The sequence below is a fragment of the Macrotis lagotis genome, chromosome 2 (assembly GCF_037893015.1).
Source record: "Macrotis lagotis isolate mMagLag1 chromosome 2, bilby.v1.9.chrom.fasta, whole genome shotgun sequence".
NCBI lineage: Eukaryota > Metazoa > Chordata > Mammalia > Peramelemorphia > Peramelidae > Macrotis > Macrotis lagotis.
The window spans coordinates 169,912,036-169,937,918 of record NC_133659.1 but is presented as its reverse complement, the minus strand read 5'-3'; the positions used below and the strand labels follow the sequence as shown (position 1 = coordinate 169,937,918).

General features: G+C 34.7%; 1 protein-coding gene across 10 annotated transcripts in view; it reads right to left on the bottom strand.

Moving 5' to 3' along the window:
• Positions 1-25,883, bottom strand: part of BCAS3 (BCAS3 microtubule associated cell migration factor) — an 851,656-nt gene that overhangs the window by 642,309 nt on the left and 183,464 nt on the right. For all 10 annotated transcript variants that reach the window (XM_074223544.1, XM_074223545.1, XM_074223546.1 and 7 more), the window contains exons 8-9: positions 5,920-6,027; positions 947-1,023 (exon numbers count right to left, since the gene is read on the bottom strand). In XM_074223544.1, coding sequence (XP_074079645.1) covers positions 947-1,023; positions 5,920-6,027 — 185 coding nt within the window. The remainder of the gene's footprint in view (positions 1-946; positions 1,024-5,919; positions 6,028-25,883) is intronic.

Here is a 25,883-nt window from a genome sequence, read left to right as displayed (position 1 = left end):
TATGGGGCAAGAAATAGAATGACAATTTCAAGACTGAATTCATCTTCATTTATGCCCTAACAGAGCATGTAAGCACTTACAGGAAAATCTGCTCTTGTAACTTACCAGAAAATGTTACAAAAATGACCAAGCATATCTACTGCCAGGCATTCATGTGCAAGTGCATACATCAGGAAAAGGCCAAAAACTCCATATAGTCCAGCTATGATCCATTTGATATTCAATGCAACACAAGCAATGGGAAAGCCCATAGCTTTTTGAAGCAAAAAATAAATAAATAAATCAGAAGTAGGACAGGGCTGGGGAATTCACTTTGCTTTTAAATTTATGCAGTATATTTTAGAGAACAAACCCCTTATTCAGATGGCATTTTTTGACCACAAAGCATGTGGCCTCAGTAAGTGGCTTCCTTAGAGGAACTGAGGGGCACTTTCTTAAGCACGAATCATGATCCCACCCCCTTCTCAATTAGTCACCTCATATAAAGGGCTTCATATCTATGACACTCTTTTGAAATGTATAATTAAGATATCTCCTTTTTAAGAATGCTGTATTAACTGAGCAAATGCTAATAAACTGAATAGTTTTAAAACATAAAAACCATTATGAAGACATAATTAATAAAAAAAATTAAATACTACTGTTTACATTTTACACAGAAGGAAATTTGTCCAGCTGAATATATAGCCCAAACCAGGAAACTTTCACAAATGAATACATAAAGTATAATACAGCTAAGAATCTGTCTCCTAAGTTTCTATATTAAACATAAGAACTGCTAAGGGGATTCATAGAAAAATGAGAGTAAAAGTTCTATCAAGCGCTATAACAATATACACAAAAGGTTGGGTAATTGAATGTAAACAATAATTCTGACAATAGTAGGTGTGCATCGTAAATGCAAATAAATGTAATAGATAGTAAATTAAAACAAATATGTACGTACTTGTGACAAAGAACTTTTTTGTGAAAGTGCAGCTATCAAAGGCAGCAATTTTCTCCTGTAAGACTACGACGAGGATTCTAAAACAGGAAAAGAAAACCGAGTGAAAAAAACGAGAGTGAAAAGTCATTAAGATAGTAAAATTCTATAAATTAATTTCAGTTATATCATTCATGATGAAAATTTCTGAAGAAATCAACATTCACCAATCCTAGGAATGAGACTGTAATTCTAAAGAAAGCTATATGTAGTGCTACAATTCACTTCATATCAAAATAAATGAATGAATGAATGAATGAATAGAAAGATAAATAAATAAATCAAAAACAAAAACATCCCTATTACAAGAAAAATGAAAAATATATAACAAAGCATGCTGAATAAGGGAAAAACAAATTGAGTTAAAGGGAAAAAAATTTAACAAAAGAAAATTTCTAACAACTCTTAACTGAAAGATATATTGCCCTTCCCCTTAAATCTATTAACACAAATGGAATTTCAAGTGATTATAATTCTGGGAAATCCATCTTCATTACAAATGACTATGTTTAATAATCAATTGTTCATCATTTTCTAAAAGTGTTTGTCCTGTGACAGCTCAGAGTGAGGGAATTAAAGATTCAAATGGATTAATGAGAACTGTCATTAAAACGATTGCTGGATTTCCAGGAGCAAGGACAATAGGGAAAAAAAATAAGAGGGCAGGCTAACTAGAACAAATGAATTTACATTAAATAGATGAGAATTCAACCAAGATGGAGTGGTAGTTATATCAACCTTAAAATTTTCTTATATTGTATATTTCAGGCAACTTTGGGCACCAGTGCTCTAGTGTTACATATTTACATTTTATTCAGCCATATTAAATAAGATATCCTCAAAGAAACTAAAAAATTGACAGATTATTCACCATGAGCAGGAACAATATCAAGGAAAATAAAATACCAACATCATCATCAGAAAACTCAAGGGGTTTGCCAAAAGTCTATCCACTCAAACATGATATGATATATAAGAGATAATTTTAGAAATATTTGCTTTTCATTCAGGAATATTAGGGCTCAAATCTTTACTATAAGAATAAAAAATCCTCATAACAATTTCAGTTATGAAATACTCAAATGATCTATTCATACTCTGAAAACCAGCAGGCACAGATGGAGATTAGGTTTGCTTCAGCTAAAAACATGCTAAAATCCCTGTTTTACTGGCACCAAATAGTAAGTTCACTAAATACAAGGACACGAGTCATTGAGAGAGTATGATCAAAACTAAAAAGAACAACAATGGTGAGAAGGCAAAACTGATATATTCAAAGGCCAAAAAAGTTAAAAGCACATAATCATTTCCAAAATAATTATTTTAAGAAGAGATTATTTCAAAAAGGTATATTAAGATCCAAAAGGAGTGCAACTATTACTTTGTTCTTCACTTGGCAAAGACAAACATGAATAAAAGAGATTAAAAAAAGACAATTTACAAGTTAGATGCTATTCACACAAAAAACCCTAAATTTTTTTGACTTGGTTCAATTAGCAGAGTGACGAAAATCTAATCAAGGATTTAATTTTTTTTTAATTTTATGTAGGGGCGGCTAGGTTATGCAGTGGATAAAGCACCAGCCCTGGAGTCAGGAGTACCTGGGTTCAAATCCAACCTCAGACACTTAATAATTACCTAGCTGTGTAGCCTTGGGCAAGCCACTTAACCCCATTGCCTTGCAAAAAAGAAAAAAAAACCCTTAAAAAAAACTTTATGTAATATTAAATGACAGTATGGCATCAACAAAATATTCAAAGATCTGGCTACAAATATATAATTTATTTTTCTTTTTTTGCTGATGACCTTTCATAACTCATTTATAGCCCTGACTCCACCTGCCACTCATGATCATTAATAACTTTTAGAAAAAAATAAGGTTGATGCAATCAGAATAATGCTCATCCTTTTGACATAACATTCTAAGTTAACTTTTGTCCCAAAATCTGGACCTTTTAAAAACATCACATCAAAAACAATTCTATTCTAAAACAGAAAGAAATATATAAAACCTTTCTTTAAATGAAGATCTTAGACTATATTTTAATTTATTTAATAAGAAAGGAAAAGAGTTGGAATGAACAGAAATTAAGGAAAAAATCTCTGAATTTAGAATTACCATTTTAGTATTTTTATACTCTTTCAAAACAGTTTACTTTTATTATGTACTTATAAATGCTTGAAATTTTAACAAAATGTACTGTATTGGTAAGAGAGAAATGTCTCAAAGTTTTAAAAGTACAGAAGATACAATACTTAAAGTATTTTCCTTATAGTATTTTTTAATTTTAACAATCAGCATTCATTGATTTCCATCTATCATGTGCTAGGTATGAGCAAACAATGAAGATAAGGGAAATAGACAAACAGTAAAAAATCCAGAGTTTTTCTATTATTTTTAAATTAAAAATATAAGGCATATGCATGTAATTAATGGAAAGTGTGTTGAGTCTTTGTCTGAAAGGAAATATACAAGACAATAAAAGATAATGAATCAGTATGTAACTTAACCAGTGAGCAAACCAGAAAATGAAGATACATGAAAGGTAAGACAGCCCAAAAGGTGAACTATGGCATTATTTTCCATTACAGTAAAATTGTTCCATAAATGAATGAAATCTTCCACTTGAAAGGCTTACTTTCCCCAACTGAAGTATAACTAAAAGCATACAATGTCTGGTATCAAAATGGTTTGAAAGCAGGAAGGTTATAATTATTATATACGAGGAGAAGAATTATTGATACCAAGAAAATGGCCAATATTGACATATTTACCATGGAAGGAAGCAAAGAACATTTCAACTGAGGAATTTAAGGTAAATAGTGAAAGGTGTTTTTAATCTGAGGTAAACAGTGAAAGGTGCAGAAGAAATCTTATAAACACTGCAATTGTTCAAAGTTAACACAAAGAATATTTACTTTGAAAATTTAATTCACTTTAACTAATACTAGAACGTGAAGCAATGTAAGTAGGGGGGGAAAAGAGACTTCCACAAGAAATTCTTTTTTTTTTTGCAAGGCAAATAGGGTTAAGTGGCTTGCCCAAGGTCACACAGCTAGGTAATTATTAAGTGTCTGAGGTTGGATTTGAACCCAAGTACTCCTGACTCCAGGGCCGGTGCTTTATCCACTACGCCACCTAGCCGCTCCCTCAGGAAATTCTTTTACAATTATGAGTAAAGTATATTATTGGTACCATAAGAAAAGTGATATGCTCTTTTAAAACAGTTTTCTATTCCAGAAATAGAATTTAATTTTATGGAATTTTACTTAACATTGTAGGGGAGGGAGCAGTGTTGGGAACTGTTGGGAATCGTTATTTCATTCCCCAAGACCAACAATAGAAGAACTGCCTAGGGCAGAGAAATTTTTAGGCTTTGTCTGAGGAGTAGCTTGAACCCAATTTCTATTTGAAGTTTATTTTCCATTTTGTTTTAGTGTTTTTTCCCCCAAGGCAATGGGGTTAAGTGATTTGCCCAATGCCATACAGCTAGGTAATTAATAAGTGTCTGAGGCCGAATTTGAACTCAGGTCCTCTTGACTCCAGGGTAGATGCTCTATCCCATGTGCCACCTAGCAGCCCCCTAAAGGTTATTTTCCAGAATTTACTATCACATTACCTCTCATAACTTAAACTTTCCAAATGGAAAGCATTTTTTCTCTTATTCTTACTTAAAAGAAATAATTGGTGCTTTCCTTAGTTAAAATGGGTAAATGAATAAAATCTAAAATAGAAAAAAAAATTTTTTTAGCAAAATATTTTAAAGAGATTTTTAAAAAGTCCTGACATATTAAAAAAACAGTTGGAATGTCTAGTGCAATGGGTTATGGATCTCACACTCAGTGATATCAATGATCCTTTTGAGAATATGTGCTAATATGTAAGTTTAACTTCAGGTTTAAAAGTATGCATCTTCATTATTTGTGAATAAGAAGAAACATATTATCAGTCAATATCCTGGAAGGAACACTGGTTACTAAAGAGATGCATAGACTCATGATATGCTCCCTGGGTTCATCAACCTAACCTAAGTGAAAGGTTAGACATTTGCACAAAAAGAAAATGAACCCTGGGAAGAAAATTCCTGTTCCCTAAAAAGTGAGCGGAAGGAAGAAAGAAATGAAGGGAAGAAGGAAGGGAGAGAATATTTATTAAATGCTTACAGTATGCCAAACAGTATGCAAACTTATTTTAAAAACTATTGTCTAATTTGCTTCTCACAACAATTGTGGAAAGTAGATGCTATTATTATTCCTGTACAATGGTTTAGGAGCCTGAGGTTTAAAGCTAAAGGACTTGCCAAGTGTCAAACTAAATAATTGTTGGAGGACAAATTTGAACTTGAGTCTTCCTGAGTTCAGGCTCAGCACTTGATCTACTATGCCACCTAGCTGCCAAAGGACCTGTTTCCATTTTCAAAATGGTTATTACTTTCATGTGACTGAATTACCAAAGACAGACAAGCTTAAGCTTATGTGATTTGGGTTTGTCTCTCATCCAATGGTGAAATCTAAAATAAAGGGATGAGGAAAGGAGTGTTTTACTGAAAAAGAATTGGAGATTAATTTCATGCAACCTCCACTCATGAACAAAATATGAGATCAAAATTATTAATATTTAAATTAAAACATGATCCAACAGTAATCTATTTTTGTTGTTTGTTTTGTTATAGGGGCTCCTATTCTTACTTTGGTGTGAATAATGATAGAATACTTCTAGCTACTCTTGGACCATTTCTAACAATTTGGAAAAATATAAATTACTCATTTGAAAGAATTCAGGAGATACTTGCCTAAATTAGTTTATTTATTTTTCAAAAACCTCACTCAACATTGAAATGGGTATATATTATATAAAGTTTAATGATATTACTAGATTTAAGCATGTCACAAATGATATGTTAAGTTACATTGAAAATAATTGGAAAAATACTTACTGTTTGTTGCAGTGGAGATCATAGATAGGAGTTTTGAACTGAATGGACTTCACCATCTCCCCAGTTCGAAGGGAATGCAGATCCACACAACAATATGGAGGACTTGTGCTAAAAGAGAGCAAAATTCATTACTGTAAAATGAGGACAGAAAGATTGAGGAAGGAGGTATATACTGGAAACATGGAGGTCATTAAAAAAAAAATATCCTTAACTATAAACATTCTCCAACTTACACTGCATCAATTTCAGGAAAAATACTTGAAAGGAAAGGCAAGTAAGGAATAAGAGTTTATTCCTGCTGTTTGGATTTACAGAAGCATTTGTCCTACAGTAACAATAAAAATTCCTACTTGAAAACTCAATTGATTTCAGGTAACAATCTAGATAAGAAGCTGCCTTATACCATCCACCTACCCCTATATGCCCCATATAATTTCCAGAAATAGAGCCCCATAGTTAAGTTTTAAATAGATTTCTGAAATGACTTTGCAGACCCTGTCTCATTAAACCTACTAGTGATAGTATCATATAAAGCATCAATATTAAATGCATTTGGCAATGTTGGTTAGGGATCCAGCTGATTTCCATCATATACCAGCAGTTCCAAACTGCCAAACACTCAAATCATCAATGAGGTGCAAGTACACATGACAGACAAACATCAGTCAAGGATATATAAGTTCAGAGTCCCTATGACCTTATGGAAACATATGCCCTTTTGTTTCTCAATTCAGAACACCTGAGGAGTTAAAATTAGTTTAAACATTTTCCTGCTCTAAAAGAGATTTGAAAATTTAACAAATTTAAAAAATTCCTCATGTCCATGTAACTATCATGCCCAATCACAAATCATTCCCTAAGGCCCTTTAGGGGAAGCCACAGAATAGAAGATGTATTTAGCAAACAGGCTTTTCTGATTTTGCTCATCATTTCTTACAGTATAACAGAATTACATGACAATCATATGCCACAACTTGTAAAGTCATCCCCAACTGATGACTATCTTCCTCAATTTCTAATTCTTTAGCACCATAAAAACTTATAAATTTATATAAATACATCCTTTTCCTTTTCTCTAATTTCTTTGGATTTCTGAGGATTGATATGGCTAGTCAAAAGGAATGAAAAATAGTATATAGCCCCTTAGGCATAATTCCAAATTGTTTCAGAACAAGACAGTTCACAACAAATTGGACAAATTCACAGCTCCATCAATAGTGAAATAATGCCCAAATTTTTCCACATTGTTGTTAGCATTTTTTCTTTTCTGTCATACTAGCACCTCTGATAGAAATGAGGTGCTATCTCAGAGTAATTTTAATATGAATTTCTCCCAGTCAACAGTAAATTCAAACATTTTTTAATGTAATCATAGCTTTATTTTCTTCTGAAAACTGTCCTTTAACCATTTATTGTCAAGTGAAGTGTGTCTTATTTTTATAAATCTGCTTCTGATACCTGAATATGAGAAATCAGGACTTAATCAGACAATTTGTGTAAAAATTTCTATACAATTTCCATTTTTCCTTGTAATTTTGCTTGCATGAGTTTTGTATGGGCAAAAGCTTTTTAATTTCAAATAATCAAAATTATCTATTTTACTTCCTATAATCTCTATCTTTGTTTGCCATGAACCCTTCCTTTCTCCAAAGATCTGATAGGTGCATATTTCCATGCCCTCTTCATTTATTTATGATATAATTTTTTATGTCTATACACTTTATCTTGGTGTATGATGTTTAGAACTGGTCTAATGTCTCCTTGTTGCAAAAATGTTTTCCAGTTTTCCCAACAATTTTTGTCAAATGATTAGTTCTTACCCCAAAATCTTGGGTCTTTGGGATTACTGAATACTAGATTACTATCATCTTTTACTACTCTGTATTTTATACCTAATATAGTTCACTGAACTACTACTCTCTTAGCAGTATAAGAATAATATAAAGATTACTATAAAGATTACTATTTTGTAATGTAGTTTGAAATCTGAAACTACTTGTCTGCCTTCCTTAACTTTTTCTTTCATTGATTTTCTTGATATTCTTGATCTTTTGCTCTTCCAAATGAATTTTAAGAACACAAGAATTGGGAAAAAGTATTGCAAGATCCACGCCAAAAGTTTAAAAAAACTTTCAGGACACAATCCATTAGCAAAGTAGGACTTGCTCAAGTTAAAAAACTGATATTATCCCCAAAACCAAGAATTAGCTCTTTGCAGTACAATACTATCTACCCATTGATTATTCTACTTTAAATCTGAATAAAACATGTTTCTTAATAGCAGACCATTCTGATTAAGTGATTTGACTCTTAAGGCATATGACAGAGCAGATGAGTAAGAGATGGGAAGGTAATTCTGCAGGAAGCTTGGCACTTCAAAATTCAGCCAAATGGGATAGTTTCCTTCAGGAAGGTTGTAAGAATGGCACATGCCTCTTCCTACCATATATACTCTGTTAATTAATGAAATTACATTCTGTTGCTTTAATGAAGGGGAAAAATGCCAATTTTTTTTTTATTAAGCTCAAACTTTCTAGTCCCAGAGGACAAAGAGAAAAAGGCCTGGAAGGGTAAAATGGGAACATGCAACTTTAGAAGACAACAGACTTCTGAATGAATGACAGTTCCCAGGAAAGCCTTCATTCCTTTACAAAGAAAATTAACATATTGGTTATTTACATGTCATTAAATATTGCATTGTGAAAACTGTAAACTGCAGGGAAAAAAAACAAAAACAAAAGACGAATAGTCACTAACTATATGCCTATTTTATAATATTTCAGGGTAAGGAGAAATCTCTTTAAAAGGCACATAGCTGTGTCATAAAAATATGGACTATGAAACAAGGCCTGAATCCTACCATTTCTAATCTAGTAATAAACATATCTTTCTCCCAATCATGCCTACAATTCTGTCATTTTCTTGGGCTTCTCTGTCCTTATTACCAGAAATAGAGCACGTGCGTGCGTGCACACACACACACACACACACACACACACACACACACACACACCCACCAAGCTCTTATTTCAAGAAAAAGCTCCCTCCAATTGTTTCAATATGATTCTAAAAATCCTTCACTGTGTTGCAATGATTGGTCCTGAAACAAAGTTCACCCTGGATCTTTCCAGAAAAGGAGGTCACAATTGGGCTTTTAAATGAACTTATAAGAATACTTCAAAAGCAGACCCTAAAGAGGTCATCTGTCTCCTTCCTAAGACAACTGACAGAGCATGTTACACATACTACTTAATAGATGATATAATCTTAAACACAAATTCAACCTACAAAATCACTACAAGGTTTAAATGGTTCCCTGGCAATACCTCAAATTCCTGTGCTGAGAAGAAAAGAGTTAACTGTTTTAGTGAAGGGTAACCAAACCAATGGGGTGGGAAAGAACAGACTGTCACCTTCAATTAGCAGCTCATCATGCCACACACTGGAAACTAAAACTCTGATCATTCTTCTGGCAACCATCCAATGTCACAACTGAGATTCTCTCTCCCACAAAGAACTTGGTAAAAGTAGACAAAACAACTGCTGGGAGGGCACAGTTTAAAGGCTAACAGAAAAGATTTGACAAAAACAAAAACTATTTTTGTACTTGGAAAATTTTTCCATTTGCTAGACTAATAAGGAAAAATTATCTTTTAAAATGAGACTTCATAAAGTCACACATTCAGAGAGGAGGCTCCATACTTCATGTCAGAACACAGTTGCTTTCATGCCTGGGATTGATCCTATCCTATCCAAAGTTGTCCTATGATTTTTGGATGCTATATTCCATTACCTAGGCCTAAAGAAAACAATGTCAATTTATCACCAGGCAAGCAAATGGGAAAATTTTCAGTAATGATCCTTTAAATTAAAGGTTGAGAAACCAGAAAGGCCTACATACATGTAATGAAAAATCTGTAGAACCCTTGTTTTTTTAACTCTTTTGCACATATAGCATTCAAGATCTAGAAGATACTACAACAAGTTGCCCCTTGTCATTTTTAAATACCCGCAAGAATCAGTGAATAAGTATACACTTTAATACAATGAAATCTAAATCTAGTTTCCAGAGAGTTACTCAGACTAAATGGGTTAACATTTTTAAAGGTTTGGGTTTGACTTGACAATTCACATTAAAACTATGTCTGACAATTTTTTTAAAAAATGGGAACCAGGTATGTTTTGTCTGTTTCCCCCTTTGGAGGCGTTGGAGAGTTAGAATGGATCTAAATCTATTGACAAGTCTTGGCAGGGATTAGGTGGAATAATGGTCATTTTACTAGGGAAAAACTACTGGGATTCTATAATTTGTAGGAATGAAATATTAATTAGAATCTATTGCAGGAATTTACAAATACTAATAAGCTTGGTAAAATTATCTCGAATTTTTCACTTCAAATTAAAAATAATTTATCCTGGCTCTGAATGACTATCTCTCATGCTGACATTTCCTTTGATTATATAATTTACTTAACAGAATATTGTAGAATGTGTTCAAGCAATGATTTCTTTCAGAACAATCTGTGATTTGCTGGGCATCTGACCTAGCTGTAATTTGGTAGGGAAGCCATTAAGTACTTACATCATTTTGATCTGTTACAGCCAAATCTACAGAATTTTGCAGTTAGTAAAGAGTTAATTAGCCCCTTTAAAGAGGTAATTCCCCCAATACCCCTCAAAAAAAATTCTGCCATTATTGACCTGAAAAAGTTTAATTGAACAATTCTGAAATGCAAAAATGAATTTGATTTCACTGGAATCAACACCTTAGGGGGAAAAAATATAATAAAAATTAGACTATTATAAATATGAAAAATAAATGTCCCTCCCCAAAAGAAAGCATTTTAGGGTTGTTGTTTTTTTTTTGCAAGACAAATGGGGTTAAGTGGCTTGCCCAAGGCCACAGAACTAGGTAATTATTAAGTGTCTGAGATCGGATCTGAACCCAGGTACTCCTGACTCCAAGTCTGGTGCTTTATCCACTACGCCACCTAGCCGCCCCAAGAAAGTATTTTAAAAGACCTCAAAGTCCTGATACTTTTCAAAAATTAACCCTCTATCAAATTAAAATGAAAATCCTTCTGTGAATTTAATAAAATTAAAATTATCAGGGAAGAAATTATAAAGGTTACACATTAAATTTCAAATATCACGCAAAGCTCAACAGAGATGTATCTACAAACTTACTAATAGTGTAAGATTTCTTATTTCCCAACATTTATTCTATTTTTAATTTATGGAATTAAACAAGAATTTCTATTACTTAATATAATAAAAAATTGCACATGAAATTGAAAAATCTATTTTAAAAACTTGTTATTCCTTTTTAATATGTAATGAAGTTATCCCTCCCTCATCCAAGAGATGGCTATCAGACACAAAAAAGGAATATAAATATAAAATTATTCTATACAAACTTCTCTTTATCAGTTCTTCCTCTATAGGAAAATATCATCTTTCTTCCTCAAATCATTATATTTATAATTTCTATTTTTATATTTATAATATTCAAACTGACATATTTTACCAATGCCATTCTTAAAATAATACTGGTGTTACTATATATATCATTCTCTTCTGCTCATTTCAATCTTCATTATTTCATTTAAGACTAACTGTGCTTTTCTATGAACACAGCTTATCATTTCTTATATCACAGTAGTATTCTACCACAATTAACTATTACAATTTGTTCAGTCATTCCCCGATTGTTGGATATCTCTGCAAATTCTAGTTCTTTTCTGCCAAAAACAGCTACTGTAAACATTTTAGAATACATATAGTATAAGCAATTGAATAACTGTAGGCACCATTCCAGATTGCTCTCCAAAATGTTTGGATCAGTTCACAATTTCACCAATAGTGAATTACCCATGTCCAAATTTTTCCACATCTGCTCCAATTTTTGTCCCTTTTTGCTTCAAACTTTTTTTTTTTTTTTTAGTTTTTGCTAGTCAATGGGGTTAAGTAGCTCACCCAAGGCAACACAGCTAGGTAATTATTAAGTATCTGAGGCTGGATTTGAACTCAGGTACTCCAGACTCCAGGGCCGGTGCTCTATCCACTGCACCACCTAGCCGCCCCTCTTTCAAATATTTTAATGGATGTGATAAATGTCAAATGATCTAAAAGTTGTTTTAAATTGCATTTCCCTAATCAATAATGATTAAGAGTATCTTTTCATATCAACACAAAATGGTTGATTTCTTCATTTAGAAAACTTCCCCTTTTTATCCTCTGACCATTTATCAATTTGGGAATGACATAAAGTTCTATAACTTTAAAATTACACATATACTTGAGATAAGACTTTTATCTGAAAAATTTCCATAAAAAATTCTCCAATTCTCTGCTTTCCTCCTGATCTTGATGACCTTTATCTTATTTGCATAAAAATTTTTTAATTTAATATAAGCAAAATTACCCATTTTACATCTAAATTTGGTCTGTATCTCTTGTTTATTGATAAACTGCTCATCTGCCCATGTCTAATAATTAATATGTTCTATATTCATCTAATTTTCTTTTAAGATCTGTATACATTTATCCAATATAACCTTATCTTGGTCAAACAGTTTAAGATATTGGTCTATGTTCAGTATTTGACTTACTATTTTCCAGTTTTCCCAACAATTTTCACTAAATAATTAATTTTTATTCCAAAAGTTTAAATATTTACACTCATCAAATACAAGTTCCTATTTATTATCTGCTATCAGCTGTAATTCTTTGTTCCATTGATTAATCTTTATAGTTCTTAGCCAGAAGTTATGATAATTACTGTATTATAATATAATTTAAGATACAGTAGTACTAAGCATCCATCTTTTACATTTTTAATGATAACAGATTTAAAGGGAACTTATGAAACTAAAAACTGAAAAAATTATGAAATAGAAGTAAATATTTGAAGGAATACTCAAGTTGAGAATCAAATTACAAAACAATCATAAAAAAACTAAAGAACTGAGGGTGACATAACTGGGTCACATTCAATTATAAAAATGACAGTTCTATCACAGATTCAGTGACATTACGATCAAATCATCAAAAGGACATTTTTATATCTAGAAAAAATAAAATTATTAGAAGGTACAAATAATGTAGAGAGTCAAGAGAAATAAAGGAAAAAAAATTAGAATGATAAGGGAATATTCCTTCCAGATTTGAAATTACACAATAATACTACAATCACCAAAAGTTGGGATCAGTTTAAAAAGAAAATAAAAGCAGATGGGCCTGGCATGCTTTGATACATGGCATCACAAGGATTCAGATAAGACTGAATGACTAAACAACAACAAAGCATACTGCTTTTTCCTTCTCAAATACCTGTGAGCCAGTTGTGGATGAAACACTTGCTAGCACTACCATTTATGACCTTTGGGACCAGGTCCTTTGGCTTTATATTTATAATTTGGCTAAGCAATGAAGCTCTTCCAAATATCCTCAGGTGTGATTGTGGGAGTTAGATAAGACAATCTCTAAAGTCTGTTCCCTCTTCTCATCTAGAACACTAGGCCACCACTACTTTCTTCCTCTTTAAATAATCTTCAATTTATTTATTTGAACATATGTAGAATCCTCTTTGGAAGCCAAGACTAGACAATTTGGGGGCATTTTAATTTAAAACAAAAATGCACACAGTGTCTATCATAAAATAAGTAATAAGTGATTGATAATAGTAATCAACAATACAACCAGCAAATCAATTAAGAGCCCATTAAGTGCCAAGTGCTACAAATAAAAAAAAGTTGCAAAAGACTGAAACAGCAAAGAACTAAACAGTGTCTTCTAATAAATTTGAGTGAGTTTACTACATATTTTAGAAATGAGTCCTTTATAATTATGAACTCACTATTTGACAAAAACTACTGGAAATACTAGAAAACAGAATAGTGAAAAACAGCAGAGACCCACATCTCACACACTATACCAAAACAAGGTCAAAATGGGTACAGGATTTAGACATAAACGGCAATGCCATGACAATTAACAAATAAAGAAATACTCTGGCAGATCTATGGAAAATAATAAATAGCACAATGGATGATTTTCACTATATTAAATTAAACAGGGTTTGCACTAATAAAACCGATGCTGCCAAGACTAGAAGGAAAATAAAAAGCCAGGAAACAATTTTCACAGCTAGGGATTCAGATAAAGATCTTGTTTCTAAAATACAAAGAGGATAATATCCCAGGATTTTCTTTCTTTTTCCCTTAGACTTAATTTCTCACACAGAAAATGAGTAATATGTTGAACACAAATGAACATATACAATGTTACTAGACTCTTTGCCACTGAGGGCAGGGGAGTGAGAAGGGAGGATGTAAAAAAATTATGTAACATAAATATTCATGTGAACGAATTTAAAATAAAATATCAAGAAAAAATAGGAAAAATCTCACATGCTCAAAAAATATTTAGGGGTGGCTAGGTGGCGCAGTGGATAAAGCACTGGCCCTGGAGTCAGGAGTACCTGGGTTCAAATCATTGCAAAATAAATAAACACACACACACACACACACACACACACACACACACACACATATTTAAAGCAGCACTATTTCCTGTGGCAAAGAATTGGAAATTGAGGGGATGAACATCTATTTAGGAATGGCTGAACAAGTAATGGTGTATGAATGTTATGAATGACTATCTTTCTATAAGAAATTAGAGAGGTCAGGGGAAGAGCCAAGATGGGGGCATGAAGGCAGCATTCCCCCAAAGGATGGCTCTAGCCAAAATTTAGAGGGGCAGAACCCACAGAAAGACAGAGTGATACATTTTCCCAGGCCAAAATAACTTAGAAGTTCCACAGGAAAGGTGTGTTTCACAAGGATCTGGGGCGGGGGGGGGGGGGGGGGGGGGGGGGGGGGGGAGAGGACATGATGCAGCCCAGCCCAGTCCAGAGATCAGCAGCAACAAATTGAAGGGGCGGGGAGAGAACTCAGCTACACCAGAATGAGTGTGGAGTGAGAAGCACCAGGCATACAATCTGCAGCGTGAATCAGGAGAAAGCAGCCTGCAACTCCAGAGATAAGAGAAGTCTGCAGAGATTTCTCTGCTCTCCCAAGGGTGCCTGCACTCACATATTGCAGTTTAGGCTTCCATACTCAATAACCAAGCTGGATCTCTCCTGATAGCCCTAGGACAGAGGGCAGTGCTGTGGACATCTACATATCAAAGCACAGGCTAGAGAACATAAGACCTTGGAGGAATAAAGGTCCCAGTTCAGTGTCCCAAAAAACAAATAAATAACCCCAAACTCTTGGAAGTTCTGTAAATTAGTCTTAGGCAGAGGAAATGAGTACACAACAGAAAAAAGAAGAATCTGACCATAGAGACTTACTTTAATCCCATGGAAGATCAAAACACATACTTAGATGATGACAAAAATAGAAGCTTCTGTATCCAAAACCACCAAGAGAAATAGAAAACAAGCTCAGGCTATGGATGAGTTCAAAAAAGACTTTGAAAAGCAATTAAGGGAGGTGGAGGAAAAACTGGAAGGAGAAATGAGAGCAATGTAGAAAAATCATGAAAACCAAATCAAAAGCTTGAAGAAAAGAATATGTTAAAAAAAAACAACAGTTTGGGCCTAATGGAAAATGCAAAACAAAAAGCAAATGAGGAGAAGAATGCTTTAAAAAAGCAAAACAACAAAGCTCTCTGAAGAAAATAACTCCTTCAAATGCAAAATGGAACTAAAGGAAGCTGATGACTTTGCAAAAAATCAGGAAGAAATAAAACTCTGCCAAAAAAGCCAAATATTAGAAGAAAATGTGAAATATCTCATTGGAAAAACAACTGACCTCGAAAACACATCCAGAAGAAATAATTGAAAAAATACTGGACTATCTGAAAGCCACGATCAGGAGAAGAGCCGAGACTTCATTTTCCAATAAAATAATCCAGCAAAATTTCCCTGAGATCCTAGAAGCAGAGGGTAAAATAGAAATCAAGAGACTTCACCAGTCACCCCCTGAAAGGGGTCCCAAAAGAAAAACTTCCAGGAATATTTTAGCCAAATTCAAAAACTCCCTAATCAAAGAGAAAATTCTAAAAGCTGCCAGAAACAAACAATTCAACTATTGAGGCTCCACGGTCAGGATTACACGGATCTAGCAGCATCTACATTAAGGGCTCGTAGGGATTGGAATATGATATTCCAGAAGGCAAAAGATCTTGGTTTACAACTGAGAATCAACTACCTAGCAAAACTGAACAACCTCTTTCAGGGGAAAAGATGGAATTTCAATGAAACAGGGAACTTTCAAACTTTCCTATTGGGACGAACAGAGCAGAAGTGAAAGTTTGATCTCCAAGTACAGGGCTTGCAGAACTGAAAGTTTGATGTCCAAGTACAGGACTCTGATGAACCATAGAGGGAGTAGAAGAGAGGGACTAACTATGAGGAACTTGATGATGTTGAACTGTTTGTATTCCTGCATGGGAAGAAGATATGGATAACTCATATGAACTTTCTCATTTATAAGAGCTGTATAGACAGGACATAGGAAGGAGTGGGATATAATGGTAGGATCTGGTAAAGGGATGGAGGCAATAGAAGATAGGGGAAAGTACTGGGAAGAAGGAAAAGGAGGTGGTGAAAAAGCTGATAGATCTCTTATAAGAGTCAAGAAAAAGGTTTTTCAATAGAATGGAGGTGGGAAAGGGAAGGGGGAATGAATAAGCCTTCATTCTCATTGGAAATGGCTCAGAGAGGAAATGACATACACATTTAATAGGGTGAGGAAATCGATCTTGCCCTGGAGAAGGATGGGAGGAAAGGGACAGGATGAGGGGGTATGGGGGAAGGGAAGGCAGGAAGAAGTGATAGAAGAGAGGAAAGATCAAGGGAGAGAGTACTCAGATTCAACACACTTTTGGACAGGGCCAGGATGAAAGAGAGAGAGAGAGAGAGAGAGAGAGAGAGAGAGAGAGAGAGAGAGAGAGAACAGAATGAGAGTGAGGAGAAATAGAGTGGAGGAACAGCTAGTAATAGCAACTGAGGAAAAAATACTGAAGCAACTTCTCTGGTAGACTTATGATAAAGAAAGCAATTCACCCCAGAGATAGAGCCATTGAAATCTGAACACAGACTGAAGTACAATCTCTCTCTCTCTCTCTCTCTCTCTCTCTCTCTCTCTCTCTCTCTCTCTCTCTCTCTCCCTCCCTCCCTCCCTCCCTCCCTCCCTCTCTCTTTCTCTCTTCTTGAGGTTTCTCATCTTCTTGGGGGGGGGTAGGGGGTTTATGTTTATTCTTATGTTTACTCTTGTAACGTTCAATTTACATCAATGTATGACATGGAAACAATGTAGAGACTGTCAGACAGCCTTCTGTGGGGGGAGGAGGAGGGGGAAAATTGTAGAATTCAGAGCTTTTCAAAAAATGATGGGTACATATTACTATTGTATATAATTGGAAAATAAATAAAATGTCAAAATGAGAAAAAAATGAAAAAAGAATATATTATTTATATAAAACAAAAAATTTAAATTAAAAAATAAAATTAAAAAAAAAGAAATTAGAGAGGCCGGAATTTAGAGAAGCACAAAAAGACTTACATGAATTGATGATGAGTAAAGGGAGTAGAACCAAAAGAACAATGTATAATAATAAGATCACTGTGAGATGATCAACTATGATGGATGCAGCTCCTCTCAGTAGTTCAGAGAGGGACATCCTAGGATAGGTAGAATTTCTGGGCAAAGGAGGAAGAGGAGGAGGAGGAGGAGGAGGAGGAGGATAATTGGGAAAACAAGACACCCCACCTATACAAGTCAACAGTATAAGATCTGTTTCTCCTCAAATTGTTTTACAGTAAAATTTTCAATCATTACAGTACTCAGATATATGGTGTAAGGTATTAGGTTTAAGCATAATTTTGACTAGACTACTATCTAGTTTTTTTCAGAAATTTTAATCAATTAAGGGGCTCTTTATACGTTATTTTTATTTTCTAGTTTATTAAACATTTGGTTTCTAAATATATTTGTGAATAAAAGCACTGATCTTGAAGTTAGGATGATCTCATTTCATATCTGACATCAGATAGTCATGAGCTGAGTGAACTTTGGATGAGTCATTTATCCATTATTTGCGACAGTTTCACCAAAAGTAAGAGGGCAGAAATAATAGCACCAACTTCTCAAGGATGCTGCACAACCTGGCATATAAAATGTACTATATAAAGGAAAGCTCTGATTTTTATTGTTGTTGTTGTTGTATTGCTGTCCCTTTCTTTTTTTAACTAAGACAAAAATGTTATTGACAACCAGTGGTATAAAATATAGTTTAAGGTATGCTATTCTCCCTTCATTCTTATTACTTATATTATTTGATTTGATATTCTAAATCTTTTGTTTCTCCAAATGAACTCTAACTAATTCTGTTGAGTTCTATGAAATAATTCTTTCCTGTTAATTGGTGTGGGAACAAAAATTAATTTGAGTGGTAGGGTCATTTTTATTTTATGAGAAGAGCCCGAGCATGTACATTGATTATGTCTTCACAACTTTATAACTGAACTATTTTATGATAGTGTGTTTAACTGTTTAATTTGCTTTCTATTATCGCTAGTAGAACTTTATGACTATTACTCGAGAATGCTATTGTTTTTTGATTTTATCATGTAGCCTAAAACCTTGTTAAAGCTATCTCAATTGCAATCTTTTCTGACTCAGATTTTTTAAGTAAATGATAATGCCATCAGCAAACGAAAATAATTTTTGTTCCCTCATTATCTTTATTCTACCTTTACGCACTTTCTCTTGTCTAAATGTTATGTTAATATTTGCACCCTTGCTTTACTCCTGTATTTAATGGAAAAACTTTTAAGAGTAATATCATCAGACTTCTGGCCAAGATGGTGGAGAAAAAGAAAGGCACTGCATTAAGTACTCCCTGTGTCCCCTCAAAAATAATGTGAAAGAAACCTCTTAACAGAAACACGATCAACGAAACCCAGAAAAAGAACCTGAGAGAAGAACACCTACCAACAAGGTCAGTCTCAGGGGACTGGGTGAACTGGGAAATGAGACCAGAGGTTCAATGCAGGGACAGCAGCATGGGGGAAGACAAATGACTTGTATTAGCAGCAGAGATTTTGGTGAAAGGCATTAGCTTCAAGAGACTTTGGTGAGAGGTGGGTCAAGAATCAACTTTAGCCATGAAGTCTTTGGCCAGGGGGAGGGTGTGAAGTTCCTTTTGAGCTAGCTGCTCAGGAAATGTTGGGTTCCTACCAGACTGGCTTATCCTTACCCAGGCCAATGTTGATGGAGCAGGAGACAGGGATGGAAAGGATGACAAGTTCTCCAAGATCTCCAAGTACTCCATTTATTCACCAGAATACAAGTGCTTAAATATCCTCCCCAGACACTTAATAATTACCTAGCTGTGTGGCTTGGGCAAGCCACTTAACCCCATTTGCCTTGCAAAAACCTAAAACACACACACACACACACACACACACACACACACAGACCCCCTTCCCATTCCCTGGTCCACTCCCACGGTACTCTACAATCAACCAGTAAATAATGTTCTCATGCTAGAGGACACCAGATGATGAAGTTGTACAGTACTCCCACACACAACAGTCTTGTACAGGAAAGGAAGTCTGCAAGCTGGGGGAAAAAGATTAGCTCAGTGTGGGACCTGAGCTCCATACTTTTGGAGCATTCTTCCAGGAGCAAAAGGTAGCCTCTCCACCCAACTATCCCATCAGGCACAGGTAAGGAACTCACTCAGCTGAAAGGGAGATTGGTTTCCAGCACATTGTTTGAGGTCAACTCAGACCCTGCTGCTGCTGCCCCTCCTCACTCCCTCCAAGATTGGGAAAGGGCTTCAATCACTCCAGAGAAAGCTACCTGCACCCCCTACTGGTCAGCCCTCAGAATTACTAAGTAAAGAGAACAAAGCCTCTAGGATCTTCGAAAGTAAACCTCTGAGAGCTGGCCCTTCCCCCAATACAAAATCCTAGAAAAATGAAGAAAAACCAGCAAAAAAGGGGGACCCAGGCAGAAATACTCAAACAAGATTCTAAACCAGGGGAGATGTGAATTGTTCTCCAGTCCAGAAAGACTTCCTTGACTAATCAGGAAGGAGTTTAAAACACTGGAAAATACAATTGGAAAAATATAAAATCGGAATGTCCTTCAATTGGGGAATGGCTTAACAAACTGTGGTATATGTATGTCATGGAACACTACTGTTCCATTAAAAACTAGGAGGGGTGGGAATTCAGGGAAGTATGGAAGGATTTGTATGAACTGATGCTGAGCAAGATGAGCAGAACCAGAGAAACACTGTACACCCTAACAGCAACATGGGGGTGATGAACAACCATGATGAACTGGCTCATCCCATCAGTGAAACAATCAGGCACAATTTTGAGCTGTCTGAGATGGAGAATACCATCTTTATAAAGAGAAAGAATTGTGGAGTTTAAACAAAGATCGAAGATTATTACCTTTAATTTAGAAAAAAAGGTTATCTTATGTAATTTTGTCATCTCTTATACTTTATTTTTATTTCTTAAGGATATGATTTCTCTTTCAACACATTCAACTTAGATCAATGTATACCATGGAAACAATGTAAAGACTAACAGACTGCCTTCTGGGGGGGGGGGGTAGGGAGAGGGAAGCAAGATTAGGGAAAAAATTGTAAAACTCAAAATAAATAAAATCTTTAAAAAAAGAAAAAAGGAGGAGGGGAATCCCTGTTAGCCTCCATTACCAAACTTCCAACCAGTCATGTGGTTCCCTGTGTCTTATCCCTAAAATCGATCATGTTACTCTTAATCCCATGATTTTATCTACCCTGCTCTGTTTTTTGTTCTGTACTACTCAAAGCCTATAAAAGGGAAATTGGTGTTTTGCTTGGGGTCTTTAGCATTAATGGAGGCAAGATCTGGACCCATTTATTGAGAGATAGCATGTCCCTGCTAATAAATGTTATCTTATATGGAGGGGAAAAAAAAGAGTAATATCATCTCACATGATGATTCTTTATTATTTTAGGTAGATACTTTATATATAAAAGAAAGGTCCCTCATGGTCATCATATTACTACTATGCATTAATAAACAAAGAATATGACAATAACAATGAAGAATGGAACGTTCTACAAAAAAATGATTCAGAGTAAAATAAACTTAACCAAGAAAACAACATAAGGTTAATTATTGTAAGATAAAGGGAAAGAGGCACAAAATAATAAAAAAGACATGATTGGACCATGAATCCAAAGAAGACATATGGGAATACGCCCTCATTTCAAATCCTTGGCAGAAGTATAATCGTACCTCAGATAAACCTCATTGGCTACAAATACTGCCACTGCACAAAGCTTTAGCAGAGGTATAAAGTCTCCATGAATATTACATTGTGTATATGTTCAGATTTATAAAAATATATTCGTTTGTTTTTCTCTCATTTTTCCTTTTTTCTTTAATCATAAAAATTCACTTTTTAAAAACCTAAATATCAAACTTGATAACAGTAGATAGAGCTTCAGGCCTAGAATAAGGAGTTTCATTTTCGTCCTTTTTTTTTTTTTAAGTTTTTGCAAGGCAGTGGGGTTAAGTGATTTGCTGAAGGTAACACAGCTAGGTAATTATTATGTATCTGAGGTCGAATTTGAATCCAGGTCCTCCTAACTCCAGGACCAGTACTCTATCTACTGCACCACCTAGCAGCCCCCAGTTCTTCATTTTCGAAGAAGACCATGACATCAGGCAGGTAGTGCCATGATAAGCACATGAATTGGATTTGAGTGAGGGGTGTTGTTCCAATTCACTAGCCTCATTAACTCCTCCAGAGCCATTAAGGTCCAACGGTCAGATATGAATCAGGATGACTGGAGATGACCCTGGATGTGAGGCAATCAAGGTTAAATAACTAGCCCAAGAGCACTAGAGAGAGACTGGAATCCAATTCCCATCCTCCTGATTCCAAGGTCAGGGCTTACTGTGCAATCTAGTTGCCCAAATAAGGCCTTAGACACTATATTACTCTGGCAAGCCATTTATCCCTATTTCCCTCAGTTTCAAATTTGTAAAATTAGATGGGAGAGAAAATGGTAAAACCACTCTGATACCGTGAACAAAAAAAAAAAAAAAACAACTCCCAAAACCCTCAAATAGGATCATGAAGTGTCAGACATGACTGAATAAGATTAAATATTATGTAGTTGGATTTGTTCCATGGTACAACCTCAATCATGTTCTGTTGAGATCACAATTGCATCATTCACTGTTACTGGTCCCTTTCATTTTTGTGTCATCTACACATTAGAAACTGTCATTGACAAAAATGTTGAAGAGGAAACAATCCTTCACAGGTTTCTATCAATATAATGTCTGCTGGGAGAAAGAAAAAGGAGAAGGGGAATAGTCCAAGATATTTCACATAATAAGATTTTTTTTATTACAATGAGCTATTGCAATGATATGGAAGGGGGAAGGCAAGGGGGAATGAGGGAACCTTTGCTCTCATCAGAGATGGCTAGGAGAAGAAACAGCAAATATACTCAATGGGGTATAGACATCTGGAGTAAGAAGGAGAGAGGGGGTACAGGGGGAAGGGGTGGGGATGAGAATGATAGAGGAGAGGATGGACCATAGGGGGAGAGTAGTCAGATATAACACATTTTCTTTTTTACTTCTTGCAAGGGGCTGGGATTGGATGGCCTGCCCAGGACCATAGGGCCAGGTAGATTCTGGGCCTAAGGGGTGGTATGGGGGCTCAGGGCTTCTTGGCCCCAGGACCAGGGATCTGTCTGCTGCGCCACTCAACGACCCTACAGCAGAGTCAGAGTGAAAGGAGAGAGAAAATATAGTACATGGTAGTGGAGAAATAAGAAAGGAGGGAGTTGAGATCAGCAATGGCAACCTTGGAAAAATATGGAAGTAACTTTTGTGATGAACTTATCAAAAAGAATGTGATCCACTCACGACAGAGTTGATGGGGTTGGAACAAAGACTGAAGCACATTTTTTGTTATTATTATTTGGGGGAGGGTGCAGGGCAAGTGGGGCTGGGTGGCCTGCCTGGGGCCACATAGCAGGGTGATCATTGGGTGTCTGGGGCTGGATTCGGACCCAGGTGCTCCTGGCTCAAGGGCCAATGCTCTGTCTGCCACCCAGCCACCCCTACTATAATGTCTGCTGTATTAAAGTGTCTTAAAGGAATGTAGTAGTTATCCCATTACACAATATAATTCTTAATACAGGGAACTCTGCAGCTACCATTCTATGAGATAAAGAAGACACAATCTTTGTTATGCTTATGAATTTCTTTTAAGTGAGGCTACCAAAAAAATAAGCTCCTTACATAGACCTAAATACCAGCAATACATGGCCTGAGGTACATTCCAGCTTTCCATCTATGATCCAAAGATTCAAATTCAGTTGTGGATATGAATCAAAATGAGCCAAAGGAAATCACACAAGATGTTCTGCTAATTCAATAAATTACCTTCCAGCTCAAAAACTCTGATTCTATGATCCTCTCCACTATTCTGGAGGTTTCCTAAAATGAAAAGCTATTTTTGATCAAGGTCCACAACTGCGCTTCACTAATATTAGGCAATGAAATGATTAATGGGTCTAGAGTCAGGAGGAACAGAGTTTAAATCCAGCCTTAGATGCTCACTAGCTATTGTGACTCAGGTGAAGTCACTTAAACTCTGTCTCAATTTCCCCAACTCTTCCTACTTAAGTGCATTGTGGTGATGATCAAGTGAGATATGTTTAAAGGACTTAGCACAATGCCAAGTACAAAGTCAGAGCTCAATAAATGTTTGTGTCCTTCCTTCCTACCTACCATTATCAGAATTCATGATTCAATAAATATAGAGCAAAAGCAAAAACCTGAAATAGATTAAGGGGCAGGAATAAAGTCAAAGACTATCATTTGATTCATCACACTGAAACTGGTATCTGTCAAAACCTCTCCCAATGAGCAACTGAGCAGAGGGATTAAATGATTCCAAGCTCTAATTGTGTCACTGTCATTAAAAAGAAAGTTGACTTCTTCTGACCTTCATCTATAGGAACATAGATGCTGACAAAGGATCAGAGGATCCATAATAACATTTAAAAAAACCCATCTGCCAAAAGAATTATATTCCATGAATAAACAATAATCTCATATTCTTATATTTTGAATGATTAGAAACAGAATACAAACTGAATAAATTCTGAAAAACAATTCTGAATCCAACTTGTGTCAATTTGAACATGACTAAAAATAAAAATTCTCAAGGTCTACTTATAATTTTATATAATCTTTTAGTCCTTATACCTCCATATATAGATTCTTTAATAAAGTTACCCTATAACATAAAAATAGAAATGTTTCCATAAGTTTTTCAGAAATGTAGAATAGCACATATCACCTTAAAGCAATGTAAAACATGGTTTCTATGACTTTAGGTTCCTAAACAGAATGCCATTTTTCTTTACACATAATTTTATTATTTTCATTCCTGATATTTAATAGATTCAACGAAAATTTCAAAAGCAGAACAAAGTATTTGAGAAAGTGACATTTTCCAAAAATGTGCACATATAAGTAAAACAGAAAACAGCAAAGACGTGTTAAACCTACCACAAATTGCAAGAAGCATGGAAACATTTATTTTTAAATAGGAAAAAGCTGTACCAAACTTAGACATGTGTTACTAAATCTAATCCTTTAAATATAAGAGGAAAATTTTTGATACAGTGTTATACTATTTCTATTTGTATTCAGCTCCAGAACAACAAAAGCTTGGGGGTTTCATTCTGTATAAATTAATTAAAAGTAAACTTCAGAGAAAAACAGAAACTTAAATATTAAGAGCTAAGCTTATGATAAATCTTGATAATATTAACATATTTTTTCATTCAAAGCCTTGAAAAACACTACTTAATTAAAACTCTCACCACTGTAAGTATTATTAAGCATGTTCTCATACATATGAGGAAATGAAGAAAAAAAATAAATTTTCATGGAAAAAGAAAACAGGTTTGCGTCTAAGTGACTCTCTAAACATATGTTAAACTATCCTCTAATTCAAGAAATCATAAAGATACCTTTATGTCATTACTTTGGACTTAAATCCTTTGTCATTGCACCTCAGAAAAAAATCTCACAGTACATAATTAATATAAATAATAATAATAGCAACAATTCAAAATCAAATTTCTTTATGATTTCTAAAGCATTTATTCCACAACAACTGTATCCTAGTTGGTGAGCTAGTGGGATTTCAAAGAGTCTTCCACTCCAAACCAGCACTGTTTCTGTATGTACTGTCCACATAATATAAAGCAAACTCATAAAAGCCTGAAGTATTTAACTACAAATAGTTTTCATAAAAGAACCTAATTTGAAAAACAAAAAACCATTGAGGGATTAGAAACCATTGTGGTTTCTAATAGGGGTAGAATATCATAATTACAATTTTATAGATGGGCAAACTGAGGTATGAAAACACACATGATATCCTCAAGTCTGAAAAAGATCAGAGGCACAGCTAAGATCACAACTTACATCTTTGACTCATAATACAAAGATTTTTTTCACATGATAAAGTATATATCTAATTAAGTTCAAATTATGTGTTTCTGGCTACTCAAGGGTAATGAACAGTTAACTCCCATAACTACAAAGACCTAAATAATTATTTGTTTCTTTGAAAGACAACAGAAGCTAAAACGAACACATGGTTGAGACAATATGTCATAGTGAACAAAGGACAACCTATAAAATCAGAGGCTCTGGGTTCAAATCCTGCCACTGTATGCATTACAAAGTCACTTAGCTACTTAGAACCTCAGAATAAATCATCAAAAAAATAAGAGGACTCAACTATGTGACCTCTGAGGTTTTTTCTAGTTCTAGGGCTACTATCCAATGATACAAGAGATGAAAAATTTCCTAAAAACCAATTAATGTAACTTTAATT